At 48.7% G+C, this 22014-nt stretch overlaps 1 protein-coding gene across 2 annotated transcripts in view; it reads right to left on the reverse strand.

Annotated features, from left to right (window-relative positions):
* ed (hemicentin protein echinoid) overlaps positions 1-21712 on the reverse strand; it is a 206811-nt gene extending 185099 nt beyond the window's left edge. For both annotated transcript variants that reach the window (XM_071598730.1, XM_071598731.1), the window contains exon 1: positions 20761-21712. In XM_071598730.1, the coding sequence (XP_071454831.1) occupies positions 20761-20836 (76 nt within the window). In that variant the 5' untranslated portion in view covers positions 20837-21712. The remainder of the gene's footprint in view (positions 1-20760) is intronic.
* Between the last annotated feature and the right edge of the window lie 302 nt (positions 21713-22014).

Raw genomic sequence — 22014 nt, forward strand, 5'->3', positions numbered from 1 at the left:
AACGAGGTAGGGACCCTCTCGGCGAATCAAGCCCTCGATCACATGGCCCCGAACCGTCCGTCCCCTCTTATCGGATTCCTGCAGCCACAGTGACCGCCTACAGCCACTCCACATATTCGCATACACCCCTACACCGATGCACGTACGGAGCAGCCGGCTGCGTGAATGTAGGTGGGGGGGGACCATTTCCCCAAACAATGGCTACAGTCATACCTGGAGCATTGTTCGCGAGGGAGATGGCCTCAAAAGCCATTACCCCCGAGCCCTTCATCTCTCCCTCAGTCCCTCGTCGCCCAAATGCCCTCCCGCCTCCGTCCTTCATCTGTTACGCATTGTCTCATGCCGTCGACTGCTAAAGCACTCCGCTGTCTTTCCTGCCACAGCCAAGACCCGATCCCCGTCACCTCTTTCGCGTGGCGGAGTCAAAGGCAACCATGTACACCTCGGCACACGAGCATCCGCACCCCCTTCCCACACACAAGGGACGGCATATATATGCAAGAGCGAGAGCGTGCAGATCGTCGTGAATGGGCCCCGTTCTCTTAGATACTCCTTGCACTTATACAAAGAACGCTTAACTAGTTCGAGCCACTCGGAATAAACCCCTGGGGCATGTTGGGTTGTTAGTTAGGTCTATTGCAATTGATAGTTGGAAAAGTGGAAGAGAGAGATGCTGAGATAATCAGATGTTAGCCCCACTTAGTTTTATTTTCTGGAGTGGAACCGTCCCAGGACCGGTATCATCTGGACGCTGGATTTCTTTTAGAAATCAGAAAATATGTACTAATATAGTCGACTTAAAAAAAACATTTATGGACCAAAATAAGCTAGGACGCATTGCCATTATCGAGGATATTAATAATGACGGTAAGTCAAAACCCATGCTGGTTAATAAAAATGGTGAACTGTAGAAGTGTATTTTTACAGCAAAAATGACTAGTAAGCTCTAGAAAGTTTCCAAGATCTTCAAGTACACCCAACTCTCCTCTGTGTGTCCTCCTTTATTGGGCGGTGGCGGCATCTTCTAACTCTAAATATTCCACATGCATGTATATACTTTCCTAGAGTATTCTATTCGTTTATAATCCATACCTAAGCATGTGACCCACTCAACCAACCATTTCCTTCGTATTTATTTTCATAAAATATCCTCCCTTCTCCTTTCCTTTCCAACACTTCTTCCCCCGTAGGTAACTTTCAGGGAAATGCACAGGGTTGTGAAGTGGATGCACATCGACATGCGCAGTGCTTATTCCAAACAAACATTTTTTACACCTTTGGTTCTGAATTTATATGCTTTTTCTTTTTTAAACGGCGAAACACACGGAATTTAAAACTGCCATTTAATTCAGTTGATAACCGACAGCGCCAAACGACACAAACCTTCCGTATGACGTAGAAATGCGTCGATTGAAAACAAAAACAGTCCGACTTAAATACTTTAAAGCGAATGACAACCAATCGGAAAACAGTCAATTTGAACATTTTCTTCCCTGTCTCTCTCACGTACTGGAATTATAAAAACATTTCTACGCCAAAGTTACAGAGTCGAGGAAAAATAGAATTTTAATTTGTCGCATGAAATATGATTTTGAACTCCGACAGCCAGTCGACGCGGGGAATATTTCTCAGCATAATCGGAGAAGGCAGAAAATCCACCGTGTGAATCGTTGCCGCTGAATTGATTTTTGCATCCAAAAAGCAATGACGACAGCATTTCAAACGGGAGGCCCTGGACGAAACAAAGAGGGTGCCGCGCTTTCGGGAAACTAACGGAAACAAATCGAGGGGAGTCGGCCATTATCCATTTAGCCGGATTTACCAAAGCTAAAAACTTGGGTCGGGTCAGTCCGACAATAACGGTGAAAAATATGAGAGCGCGGGTGGATTTCCGCGCAATTTTCCGATTCGATATAATCGAAGCATCGAGGGAGCATTAAAAAATTATAGGGAGGGAAGAGACCGCGAAATCTCTCTCCCTCCCCCCACGGGATGAAACCCGTCCCTAATACGGATATTGCCTTAAAAAGCAGTCTTAAAAGGCGGGAAGAAAAATTACCTCGGACCCAGGGCGAGGGATTAAAAACACGAAAAAATAATCTGCAGGGGCAACACATCGGAATCATAATGATAAAATAAGCCTGCCGGCAGGTGTTAACTCTGGTGGCTTAAAAGGGTGTACGGAGTTGGTCGGTACCTCCATGCGGCAATATGCAATTTGGGAACGGTGCGGGAGAAGGGAGGGCACGTTGAGAAGGACGAACCGCGATGGATTTTTGAGCTCCCGAGGTCAGGTCATTTAATAATAAAAAAAAAGTGCCCAGATTTCGGGGTCGCCAAGGATGTAAGAGGAAAGTGGGCACTCTCGGGATTGAAAAATTCATGCCGTTATGAGCTCGCATTTTTGGGCTGATTGTGTTAAATCATTTTTTTTCTCTTCCTCTTCTCTTTCTTTCTCTTCCTTTCTCTGCACATCTCATCCTCTATCCTCCTCTATCTTTCTCTTTCGCCTTCTACACGTCTCATCCCCTCGCACCAACGCCACGCTCGCGAGCGTGAACGGTGTGATGGAGCGGACGGGTGAAAGCGACGTAGGTCGCCGGGAGAGGCGGGGGAAGGAAAATTGCTAAAGGCTTCGGACGCGGGGAGGTGGGAAAGATTCGGAACGGGGAAGGGCTATGAGAGTGGTGGTGGACGATGGGGGAATTTCCCACCCTTTCAGCCAATTACTCACCCTGGATGCTGCTACAAACGTGGACGGAGAGGGAGGACAAGAGAAATGATTCATAAATGAGCGCTCGGCTCCATCTCTCGGACAATGAGATTTTTTTCGCAAAACTGGCGACGCATCGGACGGCTTGAGCTGGATTTTTTTTTCTCTGAGATACGTCGAGGTGGGGTTTGGGGAAGCGGAGTGCAAAATGGAAACGGGGAGAAACTGGCGAGAGAGAGAGATAGTATCCCAATTTTGATTCTCCTCTCCCACCCCAACCCCCTCCACAAAAGACCGCCTACCCAACCCCTTGTCAACTCTTTCTATTCATGGGAGGGACCTACGGTGTGATGTTTTCCTCCACCTCCCCTCGTAAAAATCTCGAAAGATTGCGTCTCTTCACTCGGCGGTTAGATTCGCGAGCCGCTGAATACGGGGCATTTAATTTTTTTTCTCCCCCACCCTCCACCTCCACATGGACGATTTAAAATATTAATACGAAAATATTCGTTCCACGGAGCAGTAGACTCTGAATAATAAATGCACTCGCCTCCCGTAGTCCTCTAGGAGCGTGTCCTGCCGCCTCCCACCTCCCCCCCCTATTCATCCATCCCGGTGACCATATTATGGTGACCCACATACTACTTGACGCGAATAAAAAAATTGACAAAAAAAAGACAATTTTTCCCTTTATTTTTTTTGAGGAAAAATTGAGCGACCCCGTCATCTCTTCCCTTCCCGTCTAGCCGCGGAGCGGAAGGACAGAGATGACACAACGTACCGTTCTGACCCGCCCGCGGAACGCGTTCGTTTATTGATAAGCGGAAATGCATGCACGTGCGGCGGTGGAAGAGCACGGCTGTACGTGAGCTTTCGAGTTTTCGAACACGGGCCGCGACGCAAAATTAGCCATGGGCGAGCCACGTCCGAGAACGCCCTCGAGGTGATAAAGAGAGAGAGACGAAAAACTTTCGCGGTCGCACGACGAAGCCGAACGAACGATCCACCAAAGGCACCACCGGTGCCGGTGTCCCGAAATGATGACGGTTAAAAATTACTGATCCGATTGAACCGCTCCCGCGAGGTCGTAGTGGTGCACCAAGGGCGACGAGTCAAAATAATGACGACTCAGGGAACGGATGAGATACTTCATTTTTTTAGCGGAGGGATATGATGTTTATCCCGCGGGACGGGCAAGTCCGTTCGCGGAGCCCTCCAAAAGAACGCGGAAACGCCCGTTAAATACAAAGGAGGCGGCGACGATATCTCATCAAACTCGAAGATATCTTCCTTGAAGATGTTTTTGTCATCCCGGGAAAAGTGTCCCAACATTCCGAAGATGGAAAGGTGTCCTCTAAATAGAAACGTGAATATTGCCGAGGGAAATTTCGAACGAGAAAAATATCGTCCTGAACGAGATTCGAAACTCAAAATAATTTCGGTGACAGCTGGTTCGTAACAAGGTAGTGTTAACAATGGGTTTTCAAATAATACCGGTGAAAATTAAAGAAAAGGCCAGTTTTTCAATGAAATCTTAGTCTTCGATATTTGATGGACGCATAAAGTAGGTGGGATTAGGAGTTTAACCTCGGACATCATAACAAATCATGTGTTCTAATGACGTGGTTGACATCCCACGTACCTACACTTCCTCAAATACGTATAATATTCATAACCCACCAATTAGTAACAGTTATTATTAACCTTCATCGTCTGGCATACAAAAAATGATATTGTCGCTGAAATTTTGAAATAATGAAGAGGGCCTACAATTTGAGGGATAATCCCAGGGTGACATTTAAACTCCCGATTGCGTTTTCCGTCGAACTCGTGGGAGTTCTAATCCCACTTGATTTCCATCCTCCACTCTACCAACTAAAAAAAATGTCACCCGACGCGGAACTTTCGGTTCGAGCACCGAAATTTTATCCCCGCCGCTACGTGGAAACACACGGGAAATATCATTGCCGCGTGGTGTGTACCTGGGCATCCGCTTCCCCACTCACTCGCGGATTCCAGCACCGTGGAAACTCATTCTGGTCCCCTTTGCGAGTCGCTGACGAACCGCCCCCCGGTCGGTGATGGGTGATGTCACTCGGGCCACGTCATCACCGTCGCGCGCCCCTCCACCGACTCTTGCGAATCACCCTCCGCCGTCTAACCCCACCACCCCCGAAGTCCGACCCAGCGCCCCATTCTCGGGTTAACGGGGGCGAAATCGTGAAGAACAAAAAGGAAGCGGTCCGGCGTGACGTCGCTTTTTCCCTTTCATCGCCGCGTGGCTCCGGCGACTGGGATTCAAGAAAACAATGGATGGAAGGGGACGGCGGACGAGAGATACGCACGAGCCTGCGTCCATAACATCGTTTCCAAGAGTCTATAGGAAAAATAACCGGCACTTAGAGATTAGGGGAGAGATGAAAATGTTCGTTATCTACATCTACACAACTCCCCGCAAGCCGCTGTGAAGGCGTGCGGCTGAGGGTGTTAGGACACCAGCCATTCATGCATATAAATGTGCTTAAAATAAATTAACATACATATGTATATATTTACTTGGTTATGTACACAAACGCACGGAGGAAAGAACGAGTACTTGATCCTATCGATGACAGTGTCCGCTAGTGTTTACTCCTTATGCGGGTACTCAAACAGCTGGCGGGGACTTGGGCTGCTATAGTTTTACTTCACTTGAGCGGGTCGCGATGCCAACACAACGAAGGCTCTCATCGCCTTTCCCAGCCTCCATGCGCGCGCCGGCGTTTGCTGCCGGCAGACTTCGGGATACTGGTGCGTGCCCGTGGGTTCGGTGGGCGGGCAAGAAAGATGGGCTAAAGTTGGGCTAAGCGACGGAAGCGATTCCGGACCGCTGTATTCCCGAATAAAAACGGGAGGGGGGAGGAGGGAAGATGAAATAACACGGGAGTAAGCGAGCAGATGGTACAGAAAAAAAACGCACCTTCTCGTCTCAATTTTTTCAACGTTTTCATCGGAGGGAGGAGGAGTGCGTTGGAATGGAATGAAAAACCAACAAATAAATCATCCCCAACATGCCTCCGTCCTCCCCCGCCTTCGCTCCTGAGCCCTAAGGTAGCAAAGGGAGCATCGGCGGGCGCTAGGGGGAGAGAGGGGTCGAAAGGGGAAGGATGCGGCCCACCGGTTCGCGGAGCCTTTTGATGGGGGGCGCTTGGAGGAAGAGAGACGGCGGCGTTTGGTTGAATTCCTACCGATATATTAGGTGGGGTGCTCAGGGCACGACAAAAACAAGAAGCATGGGGCACAACTTCAGTACTATTGACTAGCCAAAATTTCTCACTTTCACGCTGCACCTTCGTGCAATGTGAATGCGTCGAGATGAGGACGTGTTTTCACGACGCAGAATACGCATAAACACTAACTAAAAGAAAGCAATTAGTGAGATGACTTAACTTCACTGGAAAAATATACAACCACCAGGAATTTTAATCAATTGCGAGCATCAAGAAAGTAAACGAACCGAGCGAAGCAGGAGGAAAGTTGAAATTTCTACCTCCTTCCATTCAGAGAAAGATCAGGAGTGTCGCATGGACAGAATAAATGGGAATGAGAGATAGCATTATATCATAGAACGACGCAGAGCCTTTTGAATCATTCTGGATACATATTTTTGCATTTAATATATTACTGATAACCGGTGTGTCTCAGAGATTCGGAAAAAATACAATTGCCTTCTCGTCTGGTACCCCTGGAGTCATGCTGCGAAAGTTTACACAACACCAACGGCCCATGAGTCGTGTTGACTCTCTAATTCTTGAACGCTTTGTCAGAACGAGGGCAGGCCATCCAACTTCAGTTTCATCGATTCAATCTTTCACTGAAAATTCCCTTTAAAAGGTGGCAGCATCATAAAACTTTCCTCACGGGCCGTAACTCAGGATTTTCCATGGTGTAGTACCTACTTTATCTTTCAATAAAAGATCGTGGGGATACGCGAGAAGAGAGGAACAAACAAAATATAAACCGATACCTTCGCCATTTGGGCATTTAGGAAACATCCAGAAAATATGGCAATCAATTCGCAACCAGCGTCCGGGAGCTGCAAATCTATAAGAGTGAGACGAAAGCGTTTATTTACAAACTAAAAAGCGGATGCCAAGACAAATCACACAAAATGCAAAAGGATAACATGGTTAAAAAAAACAAAACGATGTAATGAAAAGGGGATAAACAGCATCCCGGAGAGCAGATGATATTTAAGAAAGCAAAAACGGGAATTTTTCAAATATCGCTCCGTTGAGCCCAAATATAGATAATCTACTCCCATTACTAAAGGCGACAAAGGGAATATTTGCCGCCTTGCCAAGCGGAATGAAAAGGCCCGAGCGTCCATGGCGATGAGTATTTGTTTACGAAACCTTTCCCGTGAACAAGGGGGAGAAATCGCAGAGGCATGCCGCCTGTTGGATACGTCCGTCGATAAATATATGCATCCGTCCTTCCGGGCGACCACGCCCATGCACCTTGTGTGACCTACACGGTCCGCGGGCAGCGAAGCACGCGACTCTCCCTCTGCACCACCCCATCGCAATAAGAGCGCGGCGAGGCGAGAGGAGGGAGAGAAAGAGAGAGAGAAGGGGAAATGGAGGGGGAGAGAAAAGGGCCGCAGGTATCGTCCAACGAGGGTGGACACGCGGGGGAGGAGAGTTCGCCCGGAACCCGGAGGGTGGATGAGGCGAAGGGAGGATGGTGGGGGATCCGGAGGTGGAGGGTGGGAGAGAGGAAGGTAAAATGGGATCAGAGACGCCGCGGGCGCCAGGGCCGCTCTTGCGAGGCGAGGAAATGAGAATTGGAAGGCCGGCTCCCTTAAACTTCCGGGGCTATCGGATGACCTCCCGCGACAATGACGTTCGCGTTAGCAGGTACTCGGGCAACAAAAGAGATTGGGAGAGGAACTGCTGCAAGTTTGGAGCTGTGGGAGAGATGCGATTAAAATCTAGACCGAAACGTTTTAAAGGGATGGAAGGAGAGGGAAGAAGCACGGTGGTTGGTGATACGGTTTCCAGCGGAAGACTCGGGGTGTACGGAGATGGGGGAGGGTGAGTTTCGAAAGGAGATGGGATCTGGACCAAAACTGGAATCTTAAGAAGGGCGCACCGAGGGGTGGGTGATAAAAGACGTCGCACGGGGGATCGCACCAGCATCCTTTCGCCCCCCCCCTCCCACACATACGCCGGAATACTGGCATGGTCTCCCGAAGAAAAATCGATTTGCCTCGTTGTTTCACTCAGTAAATCGATGCGGGGATGTTCCTTTTTTATGACTGGTCTCCCATTAAAATAAAAATGACGGTTTGGGCATAAGGAAGCTGCGATGGAAGGACTCGCTTTCGAATACCAATATCCTTATTGAATTTTGCCTCGCTTCCGACGAGTTTTTGATATGTTGTCATTTACAAATAAAAAAAGTTAACGTTCCGCGGGATGGCGATTTCTTCCCTCGAATGATGGATCGGTACTCACGTACGATTAAAAACAATAACAATTATTTTATGAAATCGAATCAAAAATACAAGCAATAACACGTGGATAGAAGTAAAAGAATCCTCAGAAGAAAAAACTTCTATAATTTTCGATTTCGCGCTACGGAGAAAACCAAGTCAATCATATGAAATAAAAAAGGCGAAGGTCCTTTACTTGGGTTGAATAAAAGTACAGATTAGTGCAGTACACAACAAAAATGAATGTTTCGAATGATTTTTCAGCGTTCTTTAAATAAATTAAAAGAAGGTAAACAACGTTATGATGAGCAATCAAGTGATATCTTCGAGGGCACTTTCAATTTTAATCACTTCATATACGAATTGATAACTGTCATGACGATCAAAAATACATGGCGAAAAAATTATTTCCTGCGGAGAAACATACTATATATTGAAATACCATCACAAAACAACATTTATAATTCAAATTCAGAATTTTCCCACGCGTCACAGAAAACAAACAGCCTCTGAGCCGTAATCAATAATTTTTTTAGCAAAATTGTGAAATCGTCTATCATTAATTCATAATCAAATAAAAAAATGAGTTTTTCATTATTTCAGGGAAAATAAATAAATGTTTGCGAAGCCACTCTTTCACTACAAAAGCGCAAAGGAGCGACAAAGCTTGGCTAACGTTCCCGCTACGGGTCCTCTGTCCATAACTTGCAATCCCCACGTTTAAGAACCAGTGGAACGTTGACAAAAGGCGATAGAGACTTCTGAGCATGCGAGGCGAAAAGAAGAAAAAGAATTGAAACTTTGGACCACGTGAAGCGAGCCAGAAAATATATGGAGCTGGAAAATAAATGCCTTACTCAAATGTGGTGCGTTCGAGTGTTGAGTATAGTGTCGTGTTAAGCGGGCCCTCACAATCAAATTTGAAGCGGGTCCTATTCCCTTGATTCATTATAAACCTACTCCGACAGCGGACTATTGCTACCGCATTTTTATACGAAGAGGTAACCCCGGCACATGCAATGACCTAAAAATGATGTTAAAAATAAAGACGCCTCAGTACAAGGTAGAGAGAGATGAACAAGTCCATCTTTTATCTCGGTTGAGACCACGCCTTGGTCACTCGTTACGGACCTAGCCGTGTAACTCGTTAACACAGTCCGCGGGTGTCATTAGCGACGCGGGCCGCGGCAAGTGCACGAAGCGGGGGAGGGAGGTTCGGTGCTGGTGCATCTCGGGTCACTCGGTGAGCTTGGACGAGAGAAAGGACAAAAACAACAAAACAAAAATAGTTTTAAAAATTAATTCCAATTCTTCCCGCTCTCAATGGCTCGTCAGTTGAGTCTGTCAGTCCGCTGACCATCTGTCGGGAACAAAGGAAGACGAGGGATGTGGGGAGGAGTTCTCGAGAGCGGAGGAAGACGCGATGCGACGGAGAAGTAGGGTATAGGGGGTGTGGTGTGCATACCCTGGTCCGTCTCGTTCTCGGCCGACCGCTGGCGACGCGCTGCGGCAAAACCTCGCAACGGCGGTGCCCCTAAAGCATTCGTTCCGGCGGAGAGGAGGGTTCTGTGGATTCTTGGCCGCGAGGGTACCGCCATTCCACGGGGAAAGAATATGGTTGGCGGGGGGGAATGGGTGGCTTGTTTTTGAGCTCACGAGAGGGAGACACGGGCGGGAATGTGCGAGGCAAAAAATAATAATAACAATAAAACGTAAAAAAATCACGGGCGAAGAAATCTCGAGACGCGATGGTAACAAATGACACCGGCTGCTTTAAAAACGAGTTCGATTAAAGGACGCCACATGTGGAACTCCTCTCGACCATCGCTGATGGATGGAGATCATAAATAATAACTATTTATCCCGTCCCCTTCCCCCACAAACACCCCCCCCCCGGCCGCTGAATCCTCTTCTGGAATTAATTTTTTTTCCTTCCCACTCGTCATCCCTCCACCACCTCCGCGAAAAAAAGGATGAGAGTGTTGTGTTTCCCTCCCGACTTACTCGCGTGTGGGCCCATCCGTAGGGTGTCTTCATCGGCTCAATATTAACTAATAGGGAAACAACGAGGCGGAGGTAACTTGCTTTTCGCGCCACAATGTGGAAAAGCTAAATACGTGTTTCGGGAGCGTAACAAGGGAGTCTCTCCCCTTTCCCTTAACTCCGAGGAGACTTCGTGGATGATTCAAATTATGCCGACTCCTCTCGCGACAAGTCGTCTCGAACGGAAGGGAATGTGTTTGTCATCGGCCGTGATGAATGAAACCATTAGTTTACGCCGTGTCTCACTTGGTGAGGGCGTCTCAATAATGTGCGCGCCGAATGATTTCGCAAATCGCACGAGGTACTTTGCGGTTGTTTGACGGGTTCTTAGAGCTTTCAGTGACGAGTAATTTTTGTCAAGAAAAACTGGATGGAGCCAGTCAAAGAGAGGAGGAGATGATGATACGGATGAGGAAATAAGGATATAATTTCTCCATGACAGAGCTAAGCGTGGATACATGAAGAGTGAAACATTTCTTTCATTCCACGTGAATTCTACGATATGATTAAGAAGTACTTTGAATGTGGTCGAACTCCTATAATCACGAGGAAAAAATCTTCGCAATTTTACATTTTACAACCCTAATATTGCAACTAACTACTTTCGAAGTTTTAGCTCGTTTTTAAAAAAATGCTAACAATGACACAAATTATGGAGATTAAATAAGAAAAACGTTATTAACTTGATCACTGGGAGCGTATTTCTCGCCATCAAACGCGATGCTTTAGCGACACCATACTGTGAAACTTGAGAAAATGGCCGACTAAATGTAACAATCAGACAATCGCGATCCTAATGAACATTGAGAGTTGCTCGGCAGATGATTTGGTGGGCTCTAGAAGACACGATCGAATTTCATCTAAATGACACACAAGTGGCATGGGGTCTCATCCAAATACGAGAAGTAAACAGGACGGATATATGCGTAGGTATGCTCATTCAACGAGGGAAAATACGGCGTCCCGAACAGGGCTTACTGGAGGACTGGTTGCGAGGGTGGATGCCGCAAACACGAGTGGGGGCACCAAACGGCCGTGGGGAGGAAGCGGGACGACCGAGTTTGATCAGACCGATTCCCGGAGAAAACACCAATACGCGGGAGTTCCGATCGGCCCGAGCTGTTCCGAACGTTGGGACGACGCGGACGTTAGCGGGGGGGTTGAAGGAAGGGAGCCGCGAGGGGGGAGCAACGCGAGCGGGTGCGATGGATTTTCCGAGCGATATTTTCCCCGATCTTTCGGAACTCGAAGGTGAGATGACGAGTCCGTGGTGCGCCTCATCCCAAATTCTCCCAAAAACCCTCCCTCTTTCCAGGTTTCCAGACGTCAAGAACGGTAATGAAAAGAACGCCCCACTGCGTGGCGGGAAATAGGGTGAAGGGAAAGGTGAGACGGAAGAAGAAGGTCTCATCCCTCAACCCTCCAACACCCCAGAGAAGAGCGAGAACCCATGAATACTTAGTGGCGAAAGGAAAGAATAATATAAATCACACCTTAGGTTTCCCATCTATCCAACCGTCGCGGTATAAAAAAAATTATTCCTTTTCCTTTTCAAGATCGATTCTGCTCCCTCCATTACAGCATCCCTCCCTCTCTCTCTTTCTTTGGGAGGGTTGGCATAGGGTTTGGGAGGACCACCGATGGAAGGAGTTATAGGCCGGGGTAGGAATTTTCAAAAACGTCTCATCGTATCCCTTTCGGTCCGGCGAGTCCGTGAGGGGAGGACAGAGGGAAGGGAGAAGGGCGTGAAAGGGACAGGGAGAGAGAAGGAGAAAGATAGGAGAGGGAGGAGGATGACACCGCAGTGAGGGCCGCACGTGTGATTCGATAGATGGCGACACTAGATAACCAGAAGGGAGCAAATAGGCAAAAAGGAAAAAAAATAAATAAAATTCGCAGAGCGGGCAGAGAGAGGCGACGGTGGTGCAGGGATTCGGGTTAAAGCGGTGTTTCACAATCTCTCTTCTCCCACCCCTCCTATCCCGCGGCCGAAACCCTTTGGCTTCAACCCCTCCCCATTTTATGGGATCACATGCATAGTAGCCCCGGCGACGCTTCCTAATCGAAGTCCAGGATAGCACTCGGCCACCTCGGCTTGATTTCACGGTACCAAAAAAAATATACACCACGGAAATCCTCGCGGTCTGCTGCGATCCGGCGGCGCTCCTCAACTCATCACGATTCTCATGAACCCTTTGATGCCCCCGGAGCACGCGTTTATTCAAAAGAATTCATTACCAACACGGCAGCAAAAGATGCTTCTACTCAAGCGAATTTCCGAGGGGCGAATGAGTCGTACCTATGCCCAGCTGGTGGTCGTGGTTTCCGCAATCCCCCGTCTAGGAAATTAAATGATATATTCTCATTTACACATTTTTTCTTGCCATTTATCCCAAATGAAATTTACGGGACGAAATGATCTCACCCGTCCAGGGCCCGAAGAGGAATTTATATCCACTTCGCTCGGGATAGGTAAATAAGGATCCACGTCCCCTGTGGACCGTGAAATATCCCCCGTTATAATCTGCCGGGGCTTCCAAAGAAAAATATAATCGCAGTGGATATGGAGAGAGACCCTACTCGAGGAGATTGATGGAGCAATGGTTAAGATTTGGATTTCCGCGACCGGACGTATATCTTCCGCGCGGGGTACCCGAATGCTGAGGGCCAATGCTTCACCGGAGGCGGCACCACACAGGCGGTAAACAGGAGTAACAGAGGGGAATCGAACCCGATCCATTATGGGACAGAAATCCTTCAATTAACCCCGATAATCCGCTGTCTCGGTCAAGTTACCGAGCGTACCATCACCCGAAGGGAGGAAGGGGAAGTCGATAGGAGAGACGTATGGGCGGCCCTTGCGTACCACCACTGTCCGTCACACAGGTCCCCCAACCCACTCACGCCATCCCACTACCGCCCCTTTCCTGCGGCGCGGGAGAGCCCCATGGATCCCTTTCCGAATGATCGGCTCTCGTTAGCGATAGAGGAACAAAGGAACGGGAAAGAGAACGAGGGTTGGAGAGGGAGGACACGCAGTGGGATTGATCACCACCATGCGTTCGTGTGCGGGTGGAAGAGATAGGACGTGGAAGGCAGAGACGCCCCCGCAAACACACCCTACCCCCTCCCAACACCCCCGTGGGGTGCGGCGCCTGGGGGTCCGGACGGGTCGTGATTGCATGCCCGCGGAGGGTGGGGAGAAGCGGGGAAGCGAAAGTGTCGCACGAGATATCGGGAGCCTTCGCTCAAAGTCGTAATGCGATTATGCGAGGGGTCAGATGGAAATGAGGGATTGTTTGCCCAGAGAGAGAGGTTGAGGGGGTAGAGAGGAGTGACAGAGATACAGACCGACACACGCTGACAAGTTCGGAGGGAATAGCTGCGAGGGGGGGTAGGCGGGTGTGGATTGCGGTTGGATGACGGCGCATGACTTTGCGGAGAAAATCAGTGCCGAGTTGGTACGCTCACTCAATTCTTCTAGGTAGGAGGGGTATGGCGGGGTTGTGACAGCACTCGAAGTGAGGAGGAGAACCGGAGGGGGGTGGGTTGGTATAGCATTTAAGAAATTGGATAGGAGCGATGAGCAAGCGACAGTCCTGTAAGGCCCGCGCCCCGTCGGCAGCCGAGATTCAACAGATCCAAAGACCCACCCAATGTCGTCGTCATTAAATCCGCTACTCATCACCGTCAAGGCGGGTCGTCAACCGCTCCGGGCCGTTTGCGGCGAGTAATCGGCAATGACGCTGATTCCTTTCTTTTCATTTCCGACGGGATTTCATTTGAATAATTTAGAAGAGGCGGGGGGGGGGGATCTGGAGGGCGCTCGAGGAACCGTGAGCAGAGGCGGCCAGGGATTCCATGAAGCCCGGCGACTCCGTCCGCCCGCTCGCATTATTTACGACGTCCGATGGCTCACTCCCGGTTTTAATGAGCTCGAGGACCTATGCTCCCCGCGACGAAATAACTTGTTGCGATGGATTTTTATTTTCCGAACCGCGGGTCGTAAAATGACGCCAGCAGACCCGTGGTGGAGGTAGGAGGACGTGCAGGGGGGGGGGTGAATCCTTCTTTCTCCCCCCTTCGATTAATAGAGAGGGGGGGAAGGAAAAAAGAGATCGCCCGTGTTAAACGTCTACACCCGTCTGCGCTGCATTTCTGATATTCGGCACCGAGTGTCCTTAGGGTTTTTTCGTCGAGAATCACGGATCGTACCTCCGTGGCCGGAATGGCCGTGGCTCCAGACTGCGGCGGCGGAACCATAACATAATGCGGGGAGGAGGGTGCCTCTGCGGAAAAATGGGCCTTGATACGTGAATCGATATGGCATGAGCACATTTTCGCCTGAATTATTTAAAGCGGGGCTGTAGACCACACCCTTTCACAGGGACTGCTCCTGACTCGGGGAAATTTTCGAAAATCTCTCCCCGCTCGGTTCGCGGAGGAATATGCAGAAAACAAAGCAAACATGGCGAAAACACTATTAACCTCAGACGCATAAACAGTAAACACATCACAAAATCTATCCCGTCACAAACAAGTGTCTCGTATCCATTAGTCACTTTGACCTACATAGTAAATTTTGCCAGAGCAAACGTGACGTTCTGCCTCATAGCATTTTCCCACGACTAGAGAGTTGACGTTGACTCCGTAACCTTATTAGCCAAGTTCCCCGTTTCCCTAACAAATCTGAAACAGCCACCTGAAACAGCATGCCCACAGTTTAAGCAATCGTGTTATTGGAACCCCAATCCGTGTTAGGTGTATACTTGTCTTCAAAAGCACTCCCTTTCATATTTGGTTTTACGGCGCAGGGGCAAAAGGTTTAGACAACTGCACTCTTCTTTATCTGTTAACTGGCGTGAATGTGACAATTTACCAGCGCCTGAAGACATTAGCTAATTTAATTCAGAGCTACCATAATCCTCCTCCATACCCACATACTAATAATAAATTGAGTGAAATTTGATTACAGTCGTGAGTACGGTAACTGGCGTATCAAAGGTATATGCCCTTTCGACAATGGAAAGCCCGATCGGCGTCAATTCACGATAGACTTTTAAAAGCACGTCTCCAAGATCGAAATCCTTACGCTCCAATTGCGAAGTCGACGTGAGGAGAAGTTTACTCCGGGCCGAGTTCGAAGGAGGCCTATCTCTCCCTTCTATCTTCCCTACCGCGGAGTGAGAGATCTGGCGGAAAGATACTGGGCACCTCACGAGGGGAAACTAGTTGAAACTTACACCTACCCTTAGAGGCCAAGTTCAGAAAGAAAATAAAGCACAGTACAGTAACGCGTACAGTAAACGTAACAGAGGAGACGCGGCGAGAGTACGGATTCGGGACAGAGGATGGAGCAAAAACAAAGCGAGTACAAACGTCGTCAAACTTCCCGTGAAACAACATTGCCAATTGACGTCTACGTTTCCAGCCCAAGGCATCTGCTCACCATGAATGATTCTCACTTCGGTGGGCACGTGCAAATTTCTTTCACTCAATTGACACACGACGGATGACAACCTTAAGTTTCACATCGCCCAGAAACAAACCGATATTGGTCGAAACAACGGATTGAGCTGCCTCCGGAATAGTCTCCTTTACGATACAGCTCTGCCGTCCCTGCTTGCCCACCGAATTACATTTCCGCTCGGGTGAAGAAATGGGTTGAAACGTTAAAACGGAAACGCCGGAGCCTCAGCTGTCTTTTGATGGCGACTCTCGGAGCGTCTAGATTTGGTAGGCACTCGATATTTTATCGGAGTACCTTACACCCTTTCTCCCGGTGGAACCCCGAGATTCACCCTACGTCTTAAAACCAGATGATCAAGGGAAGGAAAGGCCGAGATGTGGACGTCAGGACGCACGCCCTTTCAGACTCCACTCCCGCCGTAAAAGAAACAAATTACGGGCACAGTGAAGGAGAGAGAGAGGGAGAGAGATATATTCCCTTGGGGAAGATCGAGGGAGGGAAGAACTGGGGAGATTTCAATGCAAAGAGGGAAGATGCGCGTAGACCTCCCTCCCTTCTTGTATGGCCATGTCGAAATGATACAACCCAATTGGTGCGAGCGGGAGCGAAAAAGAAAAAAAATATAGTCTTTCTTCCGTTTAGACGAGAGTGGAAAGAGTTGGAAAAGAGGAGAGCACGGGGCAACACACAGGAGGACCGGGAAAGAGGAGATGACGGAGAGGCGAAGAGGAGAATAAAGAGAGGGAAAGAGGAAGGGGAACAGATAGAGGAAAGATACCTGGAAGTTTTAGAGACGGCGGCTGCTCGATGAGGATACGTAATGAGGAGGTTAGTGTGCGCCCACCCCCTTTCCACAGCCTCTTTCCAACACCACCCACCGCAAGCACAACCCCCCGTCCCCCCCCTGTCCACCCTACCTCCCCACTACACCCCGTTGCGTCGGAAGAACCGGCGAGGGAAGCGCGGAGGGAAGGGAACCCGCCTAACCAGTTCCTTCGGAGCGACCAACTCGACTCACCAACCCGCCCGGAGTAGCTCCGGACAGGCTCCGTGGAAGGAGAGAGAGGAGAAGGAACACACAAGCCATTCCATTTCCATCCCATCCTTCCAACCTCAACTTCCCCCGCCCAGTTCTCCTATCAAGCTGAAGAAGTTGACGTTTTTCATTCCCCATAGTGGAGACTAAAGTGAGGAAGGGGGAAATGATGTTGGGGGTGAGGTGACTCTGATGTCCCCATGAAAATCCATACTCCCCTCCGAACACTGTACCACCCGTCAGGAGGCTAATGTTTATCAGCAGGGAAAGGGCGAAAGGAAGAGAAAGAAAGAAAAACGAGAGCTTGTCTTTAAATTGCGAATTCCTTTTTCTCTCCCTTGGGATTCGACAGCGGTGAGCCTGGATTTAAATCGTAGGCGGAGGACGGGCACGCCAAAGTTTTTAACTCCCTTGCAATATTGCGAGGGTATTTACCGAAGGTCTCCCAAGCGAACGTGGGCAGATGTACCAAAAAATAAACCCGGCCTCGACGGAATTCTCGCGTCAGAAATCGTTGCCTTTGCGGGCGGGAAGTAACGGGGATAATTACCTTGGCGATAACTTGGCAGGTGGCTCCGAAAACAACCCCAGTACTTTTCTACGGGGTACCGCTTAATAAAGAAACCGTTTTTATTTTTAAAAGCACCCATTGCGGGGGAAAAAGGGACAACGTGTAGCGAAGAGCAGTGAAATGTTCAGTAACATACGACGGACAAAAATTCTACTTCAACAATTTTCTTCACAGTCTAGGACAAATAACGAGACTTCATCGGTGCGAGGGAAGGGAGAATTAGTAATTTCATTATTTATGCGTCAAAACAGAGTGGCGACGGCAAAAAATCGGTTCTCGCTCCCGATGAAGAAGATAGATATCTTCTTCCACGGCAGGACTCCGAAACTTGAGAAGGCCCGCTGAAACTCCAGTGATACGACCAAATTTAATCCACAGAAGATAAATAGGAGCACATAAAAACATTAGCGCTTGTACAAAACATATCGCGATGAGAGTATCCACGCGTTTTGAATTTGAATACTTCCGGAGATTACAAGGACAAAGTAGACGGGGCGTCGAAGAAGAATTACTGAATAATGCAAAGACACGCTTCCCCGTAGACAGGAAAAAAGAAACACGCGAGCCCACAGGTAAACCTCAGCGGCGGCAGGGATTAGCTGAAGGCAGTGCTTATCTGATAACGCCATCCTCAAGATTGAAAAATAGCCCGTCTTCATCAAACGTCTACCGCTCGGGGATCTCGCATAAAAAGCGCGTGATTAAACGCGAGGAGGGGCGGGGGCCGCAATTAAATGGATGAGCGGGGTTTTAGGGAGCTAGAGGGAATGAGGGGTTATGGGGGTGGCGAGAGGGTGAAACCCTGGCGTATGAAGTATGAGGAATGGTGGGCGGTGGTTGATGGGGGCTTCTTGCTTGGGGGGGGGGGGGGGGTACGGGAACAGGGTGGCGACCACCGAGACGAAGGTCCCGCGGAGGCGGCGGCGGGCCTTGCCGGTGAGGGCGCTTGGGGGTCGGGGGGGCTCACAGCGGGAACACGGAGTGGTGACGACAAGTTGGATCTATTGCCCAAGTCTCCGATAAAAGGGACCCCCATCTCCCCCGCCCCCCCTCCCCCAACACTCACCCTCTCGCTTCAAGTGTTGGTGTTGGAAAGATGCGCGATAATTTATCGTCTCCGAGGTTTCCAAAGTGTAGTTCGCGAATCTCCGTCGCTATATCCCTACGTCGACGCACGGCGCGTAATTTATTCCACCGGGAGACTAATAGGCGCGGATGGCTGGGTCGATTAGAAATTATTTCACGCTGAACCACCCCACGGGCTCGCTTCAAAGACAGGTTAATATATCTCTCTGTAACAGCAGTGTACTACCTGGACGGAGTATTGCAGGAGCAACAAAAAATTATACAAGTTCCATCCGAGTGGGGGAGTCGCAAGTGAGTTTACGTACACGCTGTAGCTGATTGATTGATTTCGAGGTCCGCACACCATTCTTCTGCCCTCTAAATCGATTTGCGATCGTCAAGGGGTTGGAGACAACTCCCTTCCATCCCCATGGACTGGCTAATCAAGTGGAGGGTCGAAGCGAAGACGACACTAATACGCTTGCAGGATCGAGTCCGGAGACTGTCACCTGTAATTTTCCTATTCCGTAGAATGACGTTTCTTAAATTGACAGAACCACTCCATTACGTGTGAATTGACATTCAGTTGATTAGGCGAAAATATTGTACACAAGTCTCCACCGTATGCTCCTAAGTTTATACACTGTGGTTTGAGGAAAGCAGATTAACGGGCACAGCGTCATGATGAATCTTTCCAAGTTCAATGAGTCTCCGAAAATATACGAAAAAGTTCTCCGTTAAATCAATACGCAAATAATAATGGGCATGCAAATATTTTAACAATGTTCACAAATTGAGCTTGAATACTTTGGGGCGATAAATTTTCTTGAATGGGAGGTTGACGGGAAAATGTAAGAGTATTAATCTGGCACGATTATTTGAAGTATCGTTAGGTAGGTATGTTAGTTAACCAGACTCTAAAGTTACTTATTAGAAAACACCGGATGTCAATGAATGAGAAATGTGTCAAATAGTTTACATAAAAAAATAAAATTAATAGTATTTTCCGCTTCCCTTTATCATATTGAATTGGGGTAAACATTTTCAACCAGCCAGCATACAAAGACAAACTATGTTTGTAAATTTCATATTCAACGATCCTCTTACGCAAATGTGTTAGCAAGGTGATATCAAGGTGATCTGCAAGACCTCCATGTATCTTCAGATTCATGGTAATCCATAGTTCATCATCAGCAACGAAAGGCATCCGGAGAACTCTTATCTCGACGTTAAGTTTATTTTCTTTTTTCTGAAACCTTTCCAAAACTATTAATATCGGATAAAATATGAAATAAGTATATCAATTAGGGTATTCCGCATTAAGATATTTCACCGACGAATCGATGCCCAAGCCTAATTTCTATAACGATGCTAATTAATCTCCAAAACCAAGAAGAAGATTCGCTATCGTACCTGAATTACCAATCGCTATTATCATACTATGAATAAGGGGCTACCTATTGATATAATAGAGAGCATTATACGAAGTTGAAAAACAGCAAATGACCGTGTTCTAAAAGGCATAGCCATAGTCACGCTTCAATGGACCACAGCGTTGTAATGATTTCTGTTAAAGGAAGTTTCAAAGCGAATTTATATATTTTTTGGGATCTCAAAATTCGAGTAAAATGTTTACGCCTGAACAGATCACTTATGGTAAGAAATGGTGAAACGTACAAAGAACTCGGCTCGGTACATGACGGAAAAAACGAAATTGGGTCTCGATTCCTTAAATTTAACAAACAATCTCACAGAAGCGTTCGCATGAAAACAGAGCATAACTGTTCCATTGCTGAAAAAGAACGAGGCGGGGAAATAAATGCGGCCGAGAGCATCATCACCTATTCAAGTGAGATTTGAGTCAAAGCCACCTCTTTTTAAACTCACGGAACGCAGACCCCGTGTTCAAACGGATTCGGGACGGATGATGTACTGGGAGCCCGCAACAAATTACTAGCAGACGGGGGGGGGGGGGGGTAAAAGAAAGTCCAAAGTTCAAAAAAAGGAAAGGTAAAAAAAATTGGCAACGGACGCGACTCGGGGAGGAAAAATGACGGGCAAGATAGGATACCTACTTGAGGGAGGGAGAGTTCCGAGGAGTTTTCGGAAAGTTTTGGGCCGGAAGAGCTTAAAGACGGTTAAAAACTCATTAGGACATAAGACGGTGGGTAGATGAAGGGGCGAGGTGGAAGGAAGACCAGCGCAGAAGAAGCAACTCCATCATTCGCGGTTAAGAAGGAGCGTTTTCTCTAAGTTTCATCTCGTGGCGAGCGGCGGCACGGGAGACGGGCAGTTGAGGGGGCCGCCGGGGTTGTAGGCGAAGGCGGCGGGCGAAGCAGAGGAGAAAGAGGGAGAGAGCCAGGGCCCTCTCTCCCTCGGAACTCACCGACTACGAGGAAGAGCAGCCTCCAGACCTCCCTCGTCGACGCCCGGGACCTCCTTGCCGGCCTCGGTGAATCCATCTTCGCAACTCCACCACCCTTCAAGATGCACTCTCTTTCGTGTTTTAACAAAGAAAAACCTCTCCCCCAGAGGATTTTTCCGCGACACTCGCGGGATATACCCCACTCTCAACAAACTTGAATTAGCTCAAGGACAGAAATATATATCTCACGTGGTGATATACAAAAAACGGAAGATGTTTTTTTAAATTTGAGAGAGCTTAACCCAACGCCAACATGTTGCTGACTGTTCTCGACGCCAGTTCACACAAACTCCAGCAACAGATTAAAACAAGATCTTCCCCTTCCAACGTAGGGTAATGGTATTACGGTGGTTGAAAACGTCACTGCACATCCAACATTGAGGGAACTTATTCCAGTGTGTGTGTGGTTGTATCCTTTCGGAAGCCGACCGAGTGCTATCGGCGGCTAGCTTCTTCAGCACAGTTTGAATACCAACCACACTTCGCGGCCGGAACGACCTCCTCCCTGGGCACAGATGCACTTTTATGTAGACACGGGGAAAAATATCCTCAACCACCGTCCTGAGGGAGCACTGAATCTGGTAGCCTTCCGAGAAGGAACAGTCCTCGACGAGCTTCCAAGAATGGATGGAGTCACTTAAATAAAAAAAAATTCACGGACCAGATGTGTCGAGAAAATATCCTCGGCAGGAGTCTCTCTCTATCTTCAGAGGACGTTTCCCATGGCCTCTGAGTGAGAAGAAGTAAGATGGGAGGGCTGAGGAAGGCCCTCGAATCTTTGAGGGATGTCGAACACCCCGCGCACTCGTCCTCACCGGAGAGCCTCTCGGGGTTGCCGGGGGGGAGATAACCGTTAAAAAATTCAGATCTCTCTCGACTATCCCGTGCGAGACAACAGACACTACCTTCCTCGCATTCCCGTCGGGCTGTGTGTTCGAACTCGCGAAGTTCGCTCTCGGAACCCGCCGAGCTGCGCGCGCACGAAGGGGTGCTCCGGAGGGGAAGCGGGGCCTCCATTGGAGGAGACGCGCGGTGGGGGCCAATGGTAGAGCCAAGGGGGGCTGAGGGGGGAAGGAGAAGGGCGAGGCTGCGGGACCAAAAGACGTAAGGAGGCAGCTGTTAGCGGGAGCCACAACGATTACAGGTTTCGGCTCGGTAGGTCCACGTCAATTCGGGAGCCCTCCGAGGGTGCGCGAAGTCCCGAATGGAGGGAGT

The sequence above is a fragment of the Hetaerina americana genome, unplaced genomic scaffold, assembly GCF_022747635.1.
Source record: "Hetaerina americana unplaced genomic scaffold, ioHetAmer1.1.p SCAF_10, whole genome shotgun sequence".
In the NCBI taxonomy this organism is placed as follows: Eukaryota; Metazoa; Arthropoda; class Insecta; order Odonata; family Calopterygidae; genus Hetaerina; species Hetaerina americana.